The sequence below is a fragment of the Perognathus longimembris genome, chromosome 6 (assembly GCF_023159225.1).
Source record: "Perognathus longimembris pacificus isolate PPM17 chromosome 6, ASM2315922v1, whole genome shotgun sequence".
Taxonomy (NCBI): Eukaryota; Metazoa; Chordata; class Mammalia; order Rodentia; family Heteromyidae; genus Perognathus; species Perognathus longimembris.
Genome location: NC_063166.1, coordinates 64,785,228 through 64,804,360, shown reverse-complemented (window position 1 = coordinate 64,804,360; position 19,133 = coordinate 64,785,228). Strand labels below are relative to the sequence as shown.

Here is a 19,133-nt window from a genome sequence, read left to right as displayed (position 1 = left end):
AGCTATCTAATTTTTGACAATTGAGCCAAAAATATACACTGGAGAAAAGAAAAGAGACTCTTCAGTAAGTGATACTGGGAAAGCTATCCATCCACTTGCAGAAAATTGAACCTGGGACCTCTATCTCATACCCTCTGTCAACTCCAATTGAATCAAATAAGACCTGAACTTTAAGTCTGATACAAGAAAACATAAGGAAAACACTAAACATTTTAGATACAGGTAAATATTTTCTGAATAGGACTCCAGTTGTCTATAGAAGGCAGCAAGCATTAACAAATGGGACTATACCAAATGAAAGAGTTTCTGCACTGCAAAAGAAACAATTACCAGCATCAAGAGACAACCTTCAGAATGGGAGAAAAACCTTTGTCAGTTATTCAACAGACAAAAAATTAATATCCAGAATACACAAGGAGTTAAAAAATAAACAGTATGAAAACAAATAATCCAATTAATAAATGGGGAAGTGAACTAAACATGTAGTTCTCAGAAGAACTACACATGGCCAATAGGTACATGAAGACATGTTCATCCTTCTTAGCTATAAAGGAAATGCGAATCAAAACCACATTACCACTCTATGTCACTAAAGTCAGAATTGTATCTCTCAAGAAAACAATAAACAGCTGCTAGCAAGGATTTGGGGAGGGGAGAGGAAGAGGAAACTCTGATACATTGTCCATGGGAATGTAAATTAGTGCAGCAACCACTTGGAAATCAGGATGGAGATTTCTTCAAGAACTAAAAATAGATCTTCCTTATGACCCCACTATACCATCATTGGCCATATAGCTGAAGGACTATAAGTCAGCATATCAGAAAGACATTGACATTCTATTCTTATTATAGCCCTATTCACAATGATGGAATCAGCAAAGTGTTCAACAACAGATAAAGAAATGATGTGCGCACGTGCACACACACATACACACACACCATGGAATATTACATAGCCATAAAGAGAAATGAAATATTATTTTCAGGAAAAATGTATGGAATTGGAGGACATCATATATAGTAAGACAAGCTCTAAAAACAAGATATCATGTTTTTACTCATATGTGGAAACTGGACCTAAAATACATATATGCATGTGTACACATAGATATAGATACATAATTACATATATGGATAAACAGAACACAAATATAGAAACATACATGTATGGATGTATATATACATAGTTACATATATGGATTAAACAGAATAAAAATCTAAGAGAATACTTAGAAGGGGAAAAGGAAAGAGAAAGAGGGTAAATAGTTCTGAAATACTCTTCAACTATATATGAAAAGAGCATAAAAGCTTGAATGAAAGTTGTCGATCAATGAGGGTTAGGAGGGGAGAAAAGAGAGACAGCTGGCTGCTGGTGATTCATGCCTGAGTCCTAATGACTCAATCGGGAAGCTGAACTGAAGATTATGATTCAAAGCCAGCCTGGGCTGCAAAGTCTGTGAGACTTTTATCTCCCAAGGACAAGCAAAAAGCCCAAGGTGGAGCTGTGGCTCAATTGGCAGAGTGCCAGACTTGAGCATAAAAGCTCAGGGACAGCAAGAATCAAAGCCCTGAATTCAAGTTCTGGGATGGGCCCAAGGAGGAAGAGGAGGAAGACGAGGAGGAGAAGCAACGGAATCTGTTTGGAGAGTAGAGCACTAGTGGAGGGGAGTTGGGCTAACAAGGAGAGTGAATGAGGATGAATACGCTCAAAGTAGATTGCTTGCATGTATGAAAACAGAACAATGAAACCTGTTGAATTGTTTCAGTAAGAGGGGAAGGGATAGTAGAGCAGGACAGGAATGATTACAATACACTGTAAATGTGTTTATTCCCCCCGTATAACAAAAATATTCTGATGAAAGAGAAAGAGAGGAAAGAAAGAAAGAGAAAGAGAAGAGAAAAGACACATCAGAGACTCCTACCCAGCATATAGCAAACCCTCAAGGAGCATTCATCATATCCATCACCCAACCCTTTTGCAAAATATAGTTGCTTCATTTTAGTATAATCAACAGCATATGGCCCTCAAATCTATATGTCCAACAATACAATCTTATAGGTACAGACTGAGAAGTGGTCAGGTTTATGAGACTGGCAATCTCAAACCTGAACATTGATTTGCTTATTTACAAGGAACAAGTGGAACTTATACAAGAAGAAACTTATACAAGAAAGAGAGAGACGATCCTCTGTATACCTTAAAGACAGATGTCTACCAAAAGTGCAGTGGCCAAATATGCAAACAGAACCAGAGCAAGGGGACAGGGAATGATCCCAAGAGCCAGAGACCCTGATTCATCACTACCAAAGATGGTCAAGACAACCAGGCCTGAGTCTTTAGGCAGGAACTGCTGGAGGCAGGCTAATGGCCCCTTCTACTTCCCCTTCTATATGCTAGGAGGTCATTATCTGCCCTGCCACCACCACAGCAGTGTTCCTTCAGTTATAATACTGGGACAAAAAATAATTTTTCTTGATTATGACTCATTTCTTCCCTGTTTTCTCAAGTCACTAAATAGGTGGGTTGGCATCTCTGTAGCCACCACCCATTGACAACTTATCAGTAGAAATAGACTTTTTTTTTTTGCTAGTCTTGGGGCTTGAACTCAAGGCCTGGGCACTGTCCCTGAGCTGCTTTTTTTTTTCTCTCAAGGCTAGCACTCTACAACTTGTGCCACAGCGCCACTTTCAGCTTTTTCTGTATATGTGGTGCTGAGGAATCAAACCCAGGGCTTTATGCATGGTAGGCAAGCACTCTACCACTAAGCCACATTCCCAGCCCAATAGATTTAATTTTTTAGGGGATCAATCTCTTCCTTATCTGTTCATTTTTCTTAATTTCATTCTCAAAGGGCAACTGCTAGGTGTTATTTTTTATTAAGTAGTTGTACAAAGAAGTTCAATTCTTTAAGTCACGTTATGAGTACAATGCATCTTGATCCATGCCATTGTTCTCTCCAATTTTCTCCCCTCACATCCCTACCTTCAAGTTAGGTAGTTCAAGGTAGCTGCTAGCTACTCCTTCTCATTTTCTTTTAAATGTAGGGGTCTTACTATGTAGCTCAACTTAACCTCAAACTTACAATCCTCCTGCCTCAGCCTCCGGAGTTCTGGGATAATAGGTTTATGCTATTATGCCCTGGCTCAATAGCCTGTTTCTGGAACCCCAGCATCTATATCACCTTCCACAAATTGTAGTTGTTAAAAATTGCTTCCTCTCAACCCACTTTCATTAAGCAGGTCACATGGGAGCCCAGTCCCATAAAGCTTCCATTTGCAGAGCCTTTCTCTGTATTCCAGGAGAATAGTCATGAAAGTGTGAGGGGGGGGGGGGGGAAGGAACCCTTCAACCCCAAGGGCTTTATAAGTATCACCTCACTTAGGGAACAGAGCTGAAGACAGATTGAATGTTCCCAGACAGATGGCTCTGGAAACTTGAAGGATGAAGACATAACCCATCCTTGTTTCTTGGACAGCTCCCCCAAGGAGTGATGGCATTCCTGACAACCCAGAGTCCCGTGGGAAAGCCCAGGGGCAGAGAATTCACAAGGCAAGAGGATGAGAGTTAGTTCTCAGAAGTCACTGACTTCCTGGTTAAGACCCACGTAGTTCTCAGGAATTGCTGGCTTACATGGGTCTTAGGAAGCCAGACAGCTGCAGCCCCTCCCTGCCCCAGGGCCCCACCTGGCACTAGGTCACAATGCCCTAGGTGCTCAGTCCTAGAATGGCTGACCCAAGTGAAAGGAGGTGAGGAGGGTGGGTGGGGTGTATAGGGGAAGGGGGGAAATTCCCAAGGATCCTGGATCCCCACTCCAAGCTCACCTTTGAGTGTATCCTAGGGACCCCTTCCCCTCCCCCTTTTCCTCCCTTCCAAAACTAGCTGTTCGGACCGCTTCTGGTTTCCTCAATGACTCTATTGTGCTTACCCAGGGCCAAACCCCTTGCAAATCCCATCCCACACCCTCCCAGGGGTCTGGGTGCTGGGGAGGGGTCAAGTAGGCCAGTACACCCATGTGTGTCCTGCTGGGATCCTAGCTGGGCCCAGATTCTGGACAGTGTCCTAGGCCTGGGAGCACTAGGGCTGACAATTGGAGCCATCTTTTCCATGGCTGGCCCAGCCCTGTTGCTGCTGCTGCTACTGATCAGCTTCCTCACCTTTGACCTGCTCCACAGGTAAGTGGACAACCAACCAGCAGTTAGACATTGTAAAGCAGCGAGCACACATGGCCAACTTGCCTGAGCCCAACTGATAACCCTCTCTCTCCACAGGCCCGCCACAAGTCCCACTTTGCCACGACACAGACTTCTCCCAAGGGGCCAAAGTCAGGGAGCTGGTGAGGGTCCAGAACAGCAGGTGGCTCCCTTCTTCCCAACAGAAGCAGTCCCAAGACAACTCAGCCTCCAGGATGCATTGCTTCTGCTGCTCCTGAGCGTGGGGCTGCTCCTGGGAGTCCGAGGTATGCCTTTGGCTTTGCTAGGCCTGGCTTTCTGCCTCCACCCTTGGATCTGAGGGCCCACTCCAAACACTGAGTGCTCTTAAAACAAACAAACAAAATACACTGGTCTTCCTGCTTTCTTAGGCTTCCTCGCCATCCTGAGCTAAACAGAGGGCCTGGGACACGCCCTTTTATTCTCAGCCTGTACTTCAGGGGACCTCTGGCCTCATAATGTAGAGAGTCAGGACTGAGACTTGATGCAGGAACAGTAGGCAGGGGTGAGGCAGGGAGATCAAGATGGGATGTGCCAGCTAACTTGGGGCCTGTAGGTTGAGGGCAACCATTCTGGCCTCCTTCTGGAGAATGAGAGTCCATAGAAGAAGACTCAGAGCTGACATCAGCCACCAGGGGAGGGACAGAGATGAAGGCTTCCAGAAGCAAACAGGAGAAACTGTATCTGCAGAGCTCACCAAGCTCCTCTGCCAGCCTGGAAGGCCCATGGAGAGGAATTCAGGTGAGCCTTACACCATACAAGGGACTCCTCTCTTGAATGGACCCCACCCCAGTCCGGGTCATAATGGGACTCCCCCAGAGATGGTGGGGTGTGGGTGAGAGTGAAAGACTTGGATCTGGCTGCCAGGCTATCCTGGGTGCAGCAGGAAACAATATGACTTAGATGGCTCTTTCCCGAGGTAAGTCTCAGGTCCCTGCTCAGGGCCCCACCCTGCCCCACCCTCCTGACTCCCTATACCAACACCTGCCCTGAATTCCCCAGCATCTCCAGCTGCTCCTGCAGCTGGCCTGGACCTGTCCCTAGGTGCACCACCAGCCATGATGCAGCAGTCTCGACTGGAGACGGACACCATCGGAGCCGGCGAGGGGCCACAGCCGGCAGCGTCCTGGTCAACCTGGGTCACCAGGCAGGGCTGGATACGCTGGTGGGCATACCACATACCTCCCAGCTGGGTCCAGTGGTGGGCCACATCAGGCTGGCGGCAACCGCTGCAGCGCATACTGTGGGGTGTAGAGGGGGCACTCTACCTGCTGCTGGCACTGATGCTATGCCATGCGCTGTTCACTACCGGCTCCCACCTGCTGAGCTCCCTGTGGCCTGTGGTGGCCGCAGTGTGGCGTCACCTGCTGCCAGCTGTGCTGCTGCTGATACTCAGTGCTCTGCCTGCCCTGCTCTTCACAGCCTCCTTCCTGCTGCTCTTCTCCACGCTGCTGAGCCTCGTGGGCCTCCTCACCTCCATGACTCACCCAGGCTATGCTCAGGACCTGGTCCGTTAGAAGGGCAACCCCATCCCACTGCCTGTGTCTGTTGAGCCCTGGACCTAGGACATGAACATCAGGGAAGAGGGAGGGCAGTGGAGCCTCGGCAGGCCCCAGATCCCTCACCCAGAGCAGAAGCCTGGCCTCTTGGCACCTACCTACCTCAAGCCCAGTGCTGCAGGTACCTGGAAGGAGGGGTTAGAGGCTTTGAGAAGAGGGGACAGGACAGATGGCTGGGGACAGAGCTTGCCCGTACCACCGAGAACACCTTCGTGGATGTGGTAATACCACTGGGGCTCCCATGGAAACTCAGCTTCTCAGCCCTCTCAGCTGCAGACTCGTTGAGAGCTTCTTCCTGAGTACCCTCATTGCCATTCTTTCAGCCCATCCTCTCTTCTACTTCCAGGAGGACCGCAGGCTCTAGAAAGGGCCCCACTGACAGAAAGCTAGCGAGGTGAGGGATGGCCAGAAGGCCCAGAGATCTCACCTTGTCCATCTGCCCAGGGCACCCCTCCTTACCTGCCTCTGTCCACACCCCATATCTGGGAAACGGGTCAACCTGAGAAGTGAGTTTCATGTTTTTGTTGTGTTTTTGGGTTGTTGTTGTCATTGTTGATTTTGGTGTTGTTGTTTGGTGCTAGAGATGGAATCCAAGGCCTGGCAATATGCTAAGTACATGCTCCACCTCTAAGCTACATTCCCAGTTTCTTCTGCTATGGAAAAACAAGTCTATTTTCAGCCACCTACATAATGGATGGCCTTGGGCAGTTCATTCTTTTTTGCCAGTCCTGGGGCTTGAACTCAGGACCTGTGCACTATCCCTGAGTTCTTTTGCTCAAGGCTAGCACTTGAACCACAGTGCCACTTCTGCCTTTTTCTGTTTATGTGGTACTGAGGAATTGAACCCAGGGCTTCATGCATGCTAGGCAAGCACTCTATCACTAAGCCACATTCCCACCCCCAGTTCATTCTTTTGAGCCTCAGTGTTAAATGGGTCCCAACTCTGTCCCAGGGCATACTAAAATTGTAAAGGTTAAAACAAAAACTGTAAAGATGTTTTGAGCTCTAAAAACATGCTGTAGACTCCAAAGGTCTTTTGGCTAGTAAACCAGATGGGACAGCAAAGAGTTTCACGAGGCTTTCTGAGAAATTCTCTGTCATGGATAGAATTTGAGGCCTCTAATGACAAACAGAGGATGGACGGATGGTGTAGACAAGTTGTAAAATATCATGTGCCATGAAATCTCAAAATGAGCAGATGTGGAACTCTTCTGGTTGTGAAATTCTTGGAGCTGGGGCATAGTGCCAGGATCTAGCCACACAGCTGTGTGTGTAGGGGAAGGGCATAACAACTCAGGGAAGTCCAGAACCAATCCAGCAGAGCTGCTCGTAACTAAGAAGGGTATTTCTCGACAAAGTAGCATTCCTTGATGCCCCAGATTCTGGTGATTCAGTCACTGTTGACTCCTCCCCCCAACAACAACAAAAAACACTGAGTGATCACATATAAGGTAAGCTGATAGATATAATAGACAATTCACTCACAGCTAGGACCAATTCACTTAGCCTCCATCTAGTCCCATCTATTTACAGCTAACCCCCAAATCCTGACTTCTAAGGCTCTAGACCCAAGATCCTCCTTTCATGACACTTAAATAGTTGGGTCCTGAGGACCAGTCCCTGAAATGTGGTTAATTTTTGGTCACTAGTTATATATGTTCACCATCTTAGGCTTGACACACAAGGACTTGTCCTTCCTTCCTGTTTCTTTGAGTATGACCTGGTATCAAGGGTAAGAAAGGATATGGAGATGATTACCATGGTGTGCATACTGGGATTGGTTTCAAGTCCCAGTGCTGTTGTATCTAGCCCCGTCTAGCCATGAATGTCCTTGGTGGAAATTGCTAAACCTTCCTGAACTTCATTTTCTTCTGTGGTAAGACAAAGGCAAGGACACCTGTCTTCGGGCTTCTATGGGATTCCTGGTAAAAATGTCTGGTCTGGCTCTTATTTCCATGACATATAGCTATGCTATAACAATATCATTTCAGAGATTAAAAGTCCTCATGAGGGTAACTACTTGTCAATGGCCAGGCCACTGAGTCCCACTCCACTTTAGTGGGTGGTAAGGTGATGGGAGAAGATCCTGTGAGTTTCCTCATTCTCAAAGGCTCCTACCAGAAATGAAGATCAGGCCTGGGGATGTCATGAGTCAAACTAATCTAGATCTCCACTAGGCCGAAGTCCTGGAGTCCTCTAAGGAGGTGTGGCCTGGATCCTTCATTGATTTGGCTCTGTATTCCTGGCTGGGGATATCATTCTGGAGTCTGAAGGCCACTCTAATAAAAAAGAAAAGATACCATAATTCAAGATGGAATAGGACGTGGACAGGCGCAAGGCCTTTTCCCATACAAACACCCCTTTCCTACATGCCTGTCCTATGCCTGTGTAGGGTAGAATAGTATAGCCAGACTGGAAAGCAGAGAGAGAATATTTTACCAGATTAGGCCTTACAAGTACCTTATGACCCAGCAATTCAAAACTCTCCCAGAGGTACGTAGAACCTTCGTCCTCAGAATACACCCAGCAGTATATGTGCTCCATCAGAGCTGGTCAAAAATGCAATTGGCCTAGCCCTAGATCTGCCGAACCACAGCCTTCATTTTAACCAGATTCCCAAGAGATACACATGCATACTAAAGTTTGAGTCATGCTGCCTAAGGAGAGATGTTTGAAGACATTATCAGTTGGGGTAGGGAAGGGTAAAAGCACAGAGATGGGCATCATGGAGAAGAGGCAGAAGTTAGAAGACGCAGAAGCTACCTGGATCATTCTTAAAATCTTAGCACTTACAAGAAAATGCAATTTCTTTTGCACATATTTAAAATGTATGCCAGCAGAACAAGTGTTTTTGTTTTCTGTTTCCCAAGAACACCTGAAAACAAGAGATAAACAGAATGGCATGGACAACTAAGGGGAAGCAAACGGAAGTGAGAGAGCAAACAAGAATAAAGCAAAAGACCTTTGCCGAGAAGACAATGATCATATAATTCCTGACATTCCTTTTAATGTGGATAAAGTCATCCATTTAGAGTGAAAAGGCTTTAAAAAAAGATACAAGCCTGGGGAAAATGGACACGCTAGAATGAAGGCGTTCTAAGCTTTTCTGGTTTGGGCCAAGACAGGAAGAACTGTCTCATTGGTTTGTATAACCTGGACCATGGGATGGGATTTCTTTGCCTGTGCTCCTCCACTTCACCCCCACAGCCTTATCTGATGGGGTTGGTGTGAGAAGCGGGGGAATCCAGTAACTGTTTCCTGTTTTGGCCTAGCCAGAAAATCAGGTCAGCTAAAGGAAGTAGCTCAGTGGTAGAGCGCTTGCTTAGTATGAGCTAGCTCTGAGCAAAGACCTGGGCTCCATCCTTAGCAAATCAAATCAGGCAGAGCATAAGGAAGCTGAGCCCAGAATCAGCTACCAGTGGCCTTTCATTTGAACAGAGCAGACCAACAGCTGCAGAATCAAATCTTGGTGGGATATCTAAGAAATGGTGGAGGGAGGTGATACTCCAATAGGACTTCCCTGTGCCTGCCCCACCTCCCCAAACTGGGAGCAGGATGCAGAATATCCATGAGGGCTCCAAAGGGCTGTATCAGAGGGCGCATGCATGCTGCCCAGGGGGCACCGCTTAAGAGGCAGCTTTAATGGTCACCCAAAAGGAAAGAAAAAAGGTCCGTGGCAGAAAGGAGGGCTTCCAAAGGCCACTTGCAGTGCTGCTCAGACTCGTGGGCGCTGTCAAAGGCCGGGTGTGTGGAGTGAAAGGCTCTTAGTCTGAGACCACAAGGGAGAGGAGAGGAGGCAGGGCCATTGGGGACCCGGCAGGCGCCCCACGAGCAGGGGCAAAGCCCCGAGACACAAGCACAGATTTGCTGGGGAAGAGGGGGGCCGTGCTGCCCACAAAGGGGAATGGGAAGGCCAGACCGTGGCTACGTGGGGACCGAGGGGAAAGGGTGGTGGGGTTTGGGTGCGCGGATGTTGGGGACACCAGGGACGGGCCACAGGCGCGCGGCGCTGAGTTCATGCTCAGGCTGCGTGGCAGAGGGGTAACAGCCACCCCAGGGCGGGCATCCAGGGGAGTGGGTGGAGCGTGGAGCGTGGGACAAAGGCCTGAGGCTGTGGAGGAAATCTCAAGCTCACCGTTCAGTGTGAAGGCCGTGGGCATGAGCCGTTCTGGGCAGTGGCAGCCCGGGCAGCCGCAGCGTGTGCGAGGCGCGTCCCCTGGTGGACATCTCCGGCTCTGACAGCCTGAGATCCGACGCGCTGGAGCTGGGAAAGGAGGGAGCCGCGTGCACCAGCTTGGATACCAGCACCCAGGGAGATGGGGCAAGGCCTGGGGCCGGGGAGAGACATCCTAGGACCACTGACATCACCGTAGTAGCTTCGTCTTTGTCCCACATCTCTAGCTGAGCTCTCCAGCCAGAGTCCCGAGGCATGGAGGCACCTTAAAGAATTCTGAGAAGAGGGGGCACACTGGTGGCTCAGGCCTGCTATCCTAGCCACTCAGGAGCTCAGATCTGAGGATTGCTGTTCAAAACCCAGCCCAGGCAGCAAAGTTGGAGAGACTCTGTCTCCAATTAACCACCAGAAAACGGGAAGTGTCGCCGTGGCTCGTGCTAGCCTTGAGCAAAAAGAGCTCAAGGACAGCGAGCAGACCCAAGTTCAAGCCCCATGGAAGACACACACCCCTTAAAAAAAATCGAGAAGAAAATCTTACTTGACTGTCCCTGACTCCTGGCCCAGCTCCAGTTTGATACTGTCATTCCTCCTGGGGTAAAAGTCTGGCTTTTTTTTGTGACGTCCTGTTAAGATCTGGCCACCACCAACGTTGAACAAGCCAAATCCAAATATGTGAAAACATATCCATTTATATTTCAAACTCTTGCTTCCTTTATAGGCATTCCTTACCTTCCAAATACTTTCCATCTTAGAAGTAAATATGAAATGGTAGCCTCCCCCACAACACATTAATAAAAATAAAATTATTAAAAAAAATAAAATCCAAGTGCCAGTGGCTCACATCTGTAATCCTAGCTATTCAGGGAGCTGAGAAGTGAAGATCGAAGTTTCAAGCCAGCCTGGGCAGGAAAGTCCATGAGATTCTTATCTCCAATTAACTACCAAAAAAGCCAGTGACAGAGCTATGGCTCAAATGGGAGAGTGCTAGATTTGAGCAAAAAAAGAAGCTAAGGGACAGCATCCAGACCCTGAGTTCAAGTCCAGCATAAAATAACACTTTTAAAAAATGGTCTGGAGGCATGGCTCAAGCCAAGAAAAAACTTGTAGGCTCACTTCTGAGAACAAAAATGGCTGGATTGTGAGGTAAGTAAAGGTTTTTTTTTTTTTTTTTTTGGCCAGTCCTGGGCCTTGGATTCAGGGCCTGAGCACTGTCCCTGGCTTCTTCCTGCTCAAGGCTAGCACTCTGCCACTTGAGCCACAGCGCCGCTTCTGGCCGTTTTCTGTATATGCGGTGCTGGGGAATCGAACCTAGGGCCTCGTGTATTCGAGGCACGCACTCTTGCCACTAGGCTATATCCCCAGCCCTGTAAAGGTTTAACTTAAAAAAAAAAAACTCAGAGCCTCACAACTGTGAGAAAAAGCAATCTTTTTTGACAAACCAAACTGCTTCATCTTGTAACTAGTTACCATTCTGTACTAATATTCTCTGGAATTATTCTCTCTCTCTCTCTCTCTTTCTCTCTCTCTCTCTGTGTGTGTGTGTGTGTGTGTGTGTGTGTGTGTGTGTGTGTGTGTGTGTGTTGGTGCTTGAACTCAGAGCCTGGGCACTGTCCTTGAGCTCTTTGTGCTCAAGGCTAGCTCTCTACTACACTGAGCCACAGCTCCACTTCCAGTTTTTGAGTGGTCAATTGGAGATGAGTTTCACAGGGACTTTTCTGCCTAGGCTGGCACCAATACTTGAACTCAGGGCCTCACATTCTCACTTGGCCTCTTCACTTATGGATAGTACTCTACCACATGAGCTGCACCTCCAATCTGGCTTCTAGGTTAACTGGAAATAAGTGTCTCGTACTTTTCTGCTCAGGCTGCCTTCAGCTTTATGGTAGATCTTAATATCAAAGTGTAACCTTCCAACTTGTTCTTCTTCATTAAAGTTGACTATTCTAGAATTTTTTGAATAGCATTTTATTATTATTATTATTTATTTATTTATTTATTTTTTTGCCAGTCCTGGGGCTTGGACTCAGGGCCTGAGCACTGTCCCTGGCTTCTTTTTTTGCTCAAGGCTAGCACTCTGCCACTTGAGCCACAGCACCACTTCTGGACGTTTTCTGTATATGTGGTGCTGGGGAATTGAACCCAGGGCTTCATGTATACGAGCCAAGCACTCTTGCCACTAGGCCATATTCCCATCCCCACATTATTATTAAGGTGTATAGTACAGAAAGGATACCATTAGGGTTATCCTAAATCTTCTATATGACTTTAGAATCAGCTTGTTCATTCTTATAAAAATGTTGGGATTATGTATAGATCTAAATGTTATAGGTCAACTTGGAGAAAATTGATAACATGTCTGGTCCATATCTAACACCTTGGGAAAGGTATACCTCTCCACTTACTTAGACTTTTAAAATTTCTCTCAGCACTGTTTCATAGGCACTAGCAAATAGGTCCTTAACATATCTACTCATACTTATTCCTAAATGCATCATACTTCACTGTTATTGTAAATGGCATTGTTTTAATTTTTTGAGCTATTGATATTTGAACTCAGGGTTTCAAACTTGCTAGGCAGGTGCTCAACTACTTGAGCTACACACACCTCTCTTTAAATGTCTATTTCTAATTGTTCATTTTAGATACAAAGAAACACTGTTTTTTGTATACTCATAGATATATTCACTTTTAGTTCTAGTAGCTTCCTAAAAAATAATTTCCAACAGAAAAATCCTGTGTCTGCCAGCAAAAGATTTACTTCTGGTTTCCAATCTGTAAAGCTTTAATTTATTTCTCATGTTACTGAAGCAGCTATGGCTTCCAGTGAGTGCAACACTGAATAGAAATGGTGAGGATGAACATATTTGTTTGTGATCTCAGGGGTAAAGTATTTGGGTTTTTCCCCTGGTATGATGTCAGCTGGAAGTTTTGCATGAATGCCCTCTATCTTTATATTTCTACTGTTTGGAAAGCTTTTTTTTTTTTTTAAATCAGGAATGGATACTGAATTTTGTCAAATATCCTTTCTATCTCTACTGAAAGGGTCCCGTTCACTTTTAAAATGTGATCTAAATTTGCTTTCTTGGTTTTAAAAAGGAGTTTGTGCAGTTTGTTTTGTTTTTGTTTTTTTTTTTGGCCAGTCCTGGGGCTTGGACTCAGGGCCTGAGCACTGTCCCTGGCTTCTTTTTGCTCAAGGCTAGCTAGCACTCTGCCACTTGAGCCACAGCGCCACTTCTGGCCATTTTCTGTATATGTGGTGCTGGGGAATCGAACCCAGGGCCTCACGTATATGAGGCAGGCACTCTTGCCACTAGGCCATATCCCCAGCCCGAGTTTGTGCAGTTTGAGGATGATAAACTTGGTATTTCCTCCTCTTCAGAAATTACTCAAATGAATACTCTGTTTTCTCTTCAGATCGTATACATCTTTCACCTTTTACTAAAGATTTCTGTAGAGAGGAACAACTCTGAGTCTTAAACCAATTTTTTGAGGCCTTGTTTTGGCAAGGCTGTCTTTAAAAAAAAAAGAAATTACTCAAATGAAAGTGAAAATGAGAAATGGAAATGCAAATAGCAAGACTGATGGGATCAGGACAGAGCAGAAACTCCAAGTTAAATGGACAAGCTGGGGAAAAAAAAAGCAGTGTAAAACAAGTACAAATTGGAATAACCACTTTGAAGATCATTGAGCAGCATTTACTAAAGTTCAGCATTTACATATTTTATAACCTAACAATTCCACTGGGAGGGAAACGAGTACATCTATCCACCTAAACCCTTAAGCAAAAACATTCAGATGCTTTATTCAAGATAGACAAAATCTGAAAACAATTCAAATGTCCATCAACAGGGGAAGGTATACATTGTATTCTTTACATCTAATGGAAAGTTGTACACTAGGTAAGAGGTCACAAACTACCAAATGATGCAACATCATAGGTAAACCTCACAGAAGTAAACTGGAAAGAAGCCAGACAGGCGTGTACTTTATATGATTTTGTGACAGGATTTCAACTACAGCAAATTCAAGGTGACGGGGGTAGGGTAGTGGTTACCTTTTGGAGGAGGGGAAGTACTAAGAAAGAAGGGGCATAGGAAACTTTGTGGGATGATGGAAAATTTCTGTATCTTGAACTGGGTGGTGGTTACATGGACACATGTAAAAACTTAAGAAATCATATACTAAATTTGTGTGTTTTTAGTTGCATGTAAAATGTGCATGTGTATTATATGTTAATGGGAGTCAGGATGCTTTCTTCCCAGAAATACAAGCATATCTTAATGTGGAAATATGGGAGTGATTTTGTAAAACAAGCAAAAATGTAACTCACCATGGAAAACAACAAATGACAAATCAGTCCTCAGATGAATAAAAAGTATTTTTTATTATTGAGCATCCATTCATGGTCAAAATTTTTAGGAAACTAGAAATGGAAAAGGGTGTTTTGTTGTTTTGTTTTTCTTTTGGTTGTGGGGCTTGACCTGGGCACTGTCCCTGAGCCTCTTTGTACTCAAGGATAGCACATTACCACTTGAGCCACAGTGTCACTTCCAGTTTTTGAGTGATTAATTGGAAATAAGAGAAATAAGTCTCATAGGGACTTTTCTGCCTGGGCTGGCTTCCAATCATGATCCTTAGATCTCAGCCTCGTGAGTAGCTAGGATTACAGGTGTGAGCCACGGTGCCAGGTGGACAAGAATTTTAACTGAATAAAGGTTAACTTTCAAAACCCTATGGTCACCACACCATTTTTAGTGGTAGAAATTTAAAAGTTTTAAATCAAGTGGCTAAGATGATCAGATCAGTTCAATAAGCTAAGGACCACACTAGAAGATGATCTTTCCTGGTAATATCTTTTAAACTGATGTGGTCTCCATTGTTTCAGAGAACTCTGTAACTTTCATTTTAACTATCTGGCAAGTATACAGTACCATACATCAATTTAATATCTGGAATAATTTGTAAATTCCACTCAGGATGAAAAAGCCAGTTTAATAATATCTACTGAATTCCATTTATATAAAATTATTTTGTGGGCTGGGGATATAGCCTAGTGGCAAGAGTGCCTGCCTCGGATACACGAGGCCCTAGGTTCGATTCCCCAGCACCACATATACAGAAAACGGCCAGAAGTGGTGCTGTGGCTCAAGTGGCAGAGTGCTAGCCTTGAGCGGGAAGAAGCCAGGGACGGTGCTCCGGTCCTGAGTCCAAGGCCCAGGACTGGCCAAAAAAAAAAAAAAATTATTTTGTGTATGTCAGCCCTGGGATTTGAACTCAGGGCCTGAGAACTATTCTTGAGGGTTTTTTTTTGTTTTGTTTTGTTTTGTTTTTGCTCAAGGCTGGTACTCTTACCAGTTAAGCCACAATTCCACTATTAGCTTTTTAGGATTAATTGGAGATAAAGAGTCTCACAAGCTTTTCTGCCCAGGCTGGCTTTGAACTACAACCCTCAGATCTCAACTCCTGAGTAGCTAGGATTACAGGTGTGAGCCAACAGTGCCTGGCTCTACATAAAATTGACCTATATAGAAAGGAGGTCACGGGGCTGGGGATATGGCCTAGTGGCAAGAGTGCCTGCCTCGGATACACGAGGCCCTAGGTTCGATTCCCCAGCACCACATATACAGAAAACGGCCAGAAGCGGCGCTGTGGCTCAAGTGGCAGAGTGCTAGCCTTGAGCGGGAAGAAGCCAGGGACAGTGCTCAGGCCCTGAGTCCAAGGCCCAGGACTGGCAAAAAAGAAAAGAAAGGAGGTCACTATCAATGATTGTTTGGGGACAAATGGTGGAGACATGAGGAAGTTGTGGGAAGAGGTGAAGTGAAGAAATTATAGAGGAAAAACTTGCTTATCTTGATTGTGATAGTTTCATGTGTGTGTAAAATTGTATAGGTGAAATATGCATGTCAATTACATTTATATAAAGCAAGCTTTAAAAAAAGAAATAGTTCATTTCTTTGTGGTAAGAGTTTACTATTACATTTTCACCAATTCATGTCTAGATATATTTCAACACAGAATTGAACAATCTATACAAGGAACTGGATAATGGAACAAAAGGCAAGTTACCGACTTTTGTTGGGAAACTTCCAGTACATCAAATATTTGGGAGGGAAATACACTACACTTTTCTCAAAAGAAAATTTTCCTTATAGAATGTATAGGCTGGGCTGGAATATGGCCTAGTGGTAAAGTGCTCATCTCATATACATGAAGCCCTGGGTTCAATACCTCAGCACTACATATATAGAAAAAAGCCGGAAGTGGCGCTGTGGCTCAAGAGGTAGAGTGCTAGCTTTGAGCAAAAAGAAGCCAGGGACAGTACTCAGGCCCTGAGTCCATGCCCCAGGACTGGCAACAAAAACAAAACAAAAACAGAAAGTAAAAGCTGACATCTCAACTGAAGTGCTCATGAACTCTATACCTTTTAGCAAAATCTTGGTATGGCAAAGGTGTAGGATACTGGATCCATTTTTATTTGGAGGGAATGGGGTTTGAACTGGAAGTTGAACTCAGAACCTCATGCTTGAGGTAAGCAGGTACTCTGCTGGAGTCAAGCCTCCAGCCTAGGATCTACCTTTTAAAAGAGATCAAACCCAGCATGAGTGGCTCACTTATAATCCTAGCTACTCAGGAGGCAGAAATCAGGAGGCTTGTGCTTAAAGGTCAGCCCTAGCTTCTTGGAAAACAATCATAGGAGATTTGAGGTTCAAGGAGGTAGGGCATAAAGGGAAATACAAAATCCTATTCCCAAAAAGAAAGCAAAAATGACAGGGGACATGGCTCAAGTAGTAGAGTGACAGTGACAGCCTAGGAAGCACAAAGTGCTGAGTTCAAACCCAAGTAACACACACACACACACAGGTACACACACACACACAGGTACACACACACACAGGTACACACACACACTGTCCCCAGTATTCAAGTAGGCTCAACTGTGAGGACCATAAATTCAAAACTAGCCTAGGCTAGTGAGATCCTCAAAAAAAAAAAGATAAACAAAAACTAAGATTTTGTGGGCTGGGGATATAGCCTAGTGGCAAGAGTGCCTGCCTCGGATACACGAGGCCCTAGGTTCGATTCCCCAGCACCACATATACAGAAAACGGCCAGAAGTGGTGCTGTGGCTCAAGTGGCAGAGTGCTAGCCTTGAGCGGGAAGAAGCCAGGGACGGTGCTCCGGTCCTGAGTCCAAGGCCCAGGACTGGCCAAAAAAAAAAAAAAAAAACACTAAGATTTTATTGGAGTTATAGAAAGATTCTTAGTGGACAATTTCCCAGTGGCCAGCTATGAGCACTTTTTGGACACTAAAGTTTGGGCTCTGGTTTGCCTAAGTAGCCAGCAGTGGGTCTACATACTCAGGGCAACCTAAGATTTTCATCATTTTTGCATCTCAAAATAAAGCCCAGAAAATTATTTAAATGCAAATGATGATCTGTAAAAAGCTATTTTTAAGTCTCTTATTTCCCTATCATGTCTGAACAGAATCTGTAAGAGAGGAGCCAATCTTTAACTCCTTTGTATTGTATGTATTATATAACAAACCAAAACTAATTTCTCCCTCATATCTAAACAGATTGAGCTACCTCAATAAATTTTAAAGGAATGTAAAAAAAAGAAAAGGACAAAGTGGTTGGGACATATAAGTGGGTGATGTAAGCCTCACAGCTAAGTAGAATGGAAATTAGAAATATGGAAGAAGAATGGAGAGGATATTGAGGATATTAAAGTCTCCAGGCTAGGTACTGGTGGCTCAGACCTGTAATCCTAACTACTCAGGCAGCTGAGATCTGAGGATCAAAGCCAGCCTGGGGAAGAAAGTCCATGAGACCTGCATGTCCAATTAACGAGCAAAAAGATGTAGGTGGAGCTGTGGTTCAAGTAGTAGAGCACTAGCCTAGGAACAGTGCTCTCAGGCCCTGAGTTTAAGCCCCAGGACCAGAAGAAGAAAAAAACAAAGTTTCCAGATTGCTTACGCAGTGAGAGAACCAGAATCAGAAAAAGAGTGGAAGAAACAAGGAAGAAAACCTTAGAAAAGCTCAATAGGAAAAGTAGCAGGGAATTCTTGAAGAACAGGATGGCAAGCAAGAGAAAGGCCCAGAGACCCGGTAAGCTGTGGGTTCCTGCAAATCAGTCTATGTGCTGTGTTTTTGTTGTTGTTTTCCCTCGGCAAGATGGAAACCTCAGAATCAGAGATGCCAACGTGTCTGGACAGAAAAACAAGGTTTTGAGAAGGAAATGCATAAAGGAATGGCAAGGGACTGGAAAAAGTGGACACAGCTGAAGAAGGCTGTTTCAAGACAGTAATTTTTGGTTAATGAAAAGGAAAAAAAATTAGTGAAATGATCCAACATCTAATCTCTAAAAAACAAAAGAAACTATCTACTTTTTTTTTTGCCAGTCCTGGGGCTTGAACTCAGGGCCTGAGCACTGTCCCTGGCTTCTTTTTTTTGCTCTAGGCCTGCACTCAACCACTTGAGTTACAGTGCCACTCTTGGCTTTTTGTTTTATTTGGTGCTAAGGAATCAAAACCAGGGCTTAATGCATGCAAGGCAAGCACTCTACCACTAAGGCACATTCTCAGCCCCTACTTTTTTGTTTTGTAAATCTCCCTTTCCATTTCCTCCTCATACCAAAGAAAGGCAAATGAATTTGCTTAAGGTACTGGTTTTTTGGTTCCTCTAAAGGTCTTTACTGATTTACACAGTCTGCACACTTCCTAAGCACCAGTAGGTGTTAACCCCATCCTTTCATTTGCATTTCTTCTAGCAGACTGCTAACCATGATTGACACCTGATGTGGTATTTCTTGGAGGGTGAGAGGTGCATGCTTTCTTTCAAGGTTTCACTTACAATTACAGAAATGTTAAGAATTCTGCCATGCCTTTCCACCTATTCTACTTCAAAATTATTTAATAGATGTTTGTGTTAACTTAGTTTTCTGCTCCTACATCACTCCTAACCCCACAACCTTGTTCTATCCCCCACCCTTCCCCATTGTTCAACCCACAGTTTATCACTAGTGTAGTTTGTAGGGCCAAAAACCCAGGGTCAAGACCAACTGTCTAAGCCAAGATCTTGCATGGGGCCCCCTCCATGGCCCCCCACATTTGAGTAACATGAAGTTCAGCACAGCCTTCCTACCTTTAGTCAATTTGTTTCCCCCATCGCCACCAAAGAAGCTGGTCAGTGT

The 19,133-nt window shown here is 44.9% G+C and overlaps 2 protein-coding genes, 1 long non-coding RNA gene and 1 other non-coding gene across 4 annotated transcripts; all 4 read left to right on the top strand.

Annotated features, from left to right (window-relative positions):
* Window positions 1–3,724: 3,724 nt before the first annotated feature.
* Window positions 3,725–4,510, top strand: C6H20orf141 (chromosome 6 C20orf141 homolog). Its single transcript, XM_048349371.1, has 3 exons — window positions 3,725–3,747; window positions 3,931–4,173; window positions 4,282–4,510. The coding sequence occupies exons 1-3, from the start codon at window positions 3,725–3,727 to the stop codon at window positions 4,508–4,510; spliced, it is 495 nt and encodes a 164-aa protein (XP_048205328.1).
* A 739-nt stretch (window positions 4,511–5,249) lies between these two features.
* Tmem239 (transmembrane protein 239) lies at window positions 5,250–5,726 on the top strand. The gene has a single exon (XM_048347431.1). It carries the CDS (start codon window positions 5,268–5,270, stop codon window positions 5,724–5,726), a length of 459 nt encoding a protein of 152 aa, XP_048203388.1. The 5' UTR covers window positions 5,250–5,267.
* A 7,610-nt stretch (window positions 5,727–13,336) lies between these two features.
* Window positions 13,337–13,452, top strand: LOC125354049. The gene has a single exon (XR_007211434.1). It is a non-coding gene; the product is annotated as a U5 spliceosomal RNA (small nuclear RNA).
* A 1,967-nt stretch (window positions 13,453–15,419) lies between these two features.
* Window positions 15,420–15,954, top strand: LOC125352338. The gene is made up of 2 exons (XR_007211161.1): window positions 15,420–15,478; window positions 15,695–15,954. It is a non-coding gene; the product is annotated as an uncharacterized LOC125352338 (long non-coding RNA).
* Window positions 15,955–19,133: the final 3,179 nt, after the last annotated feature.

What these genes read in the sequence shown, in the direction of transcription:
- C6H20orf141 (XM_048349371.1), top strand. Translation starts at nt 3,725, where the DNA reads ATGGCTGACCCAAGTGAAAGGAG. An exon ending in GCTGACCCAAGTGAAAGGAG is followed by an intron (nt 3,748 to 3,930) that starts GTGAGGAGGGTG and finishes GTGCTTACCCAG; the next exon opens with GGCCAAACCCCTTGCAAATC. An exon ending in ACCTTTGACCTGCTCCACAG is followed by an intron (nt 4,174 to 4,281) that starts GTAAGTGGACAA and finishes GCCCGCCACAAG; the next exon opens with TCCCACTTTGCCACGACACA.
- Tmem239 (XM_048347431.1), top strand. Translation starts at nt 5,268, where the DNA reads ATGATGCAGCAGTCTCGACTGGAGACGGACACCATCGGAGCCGGCGAG.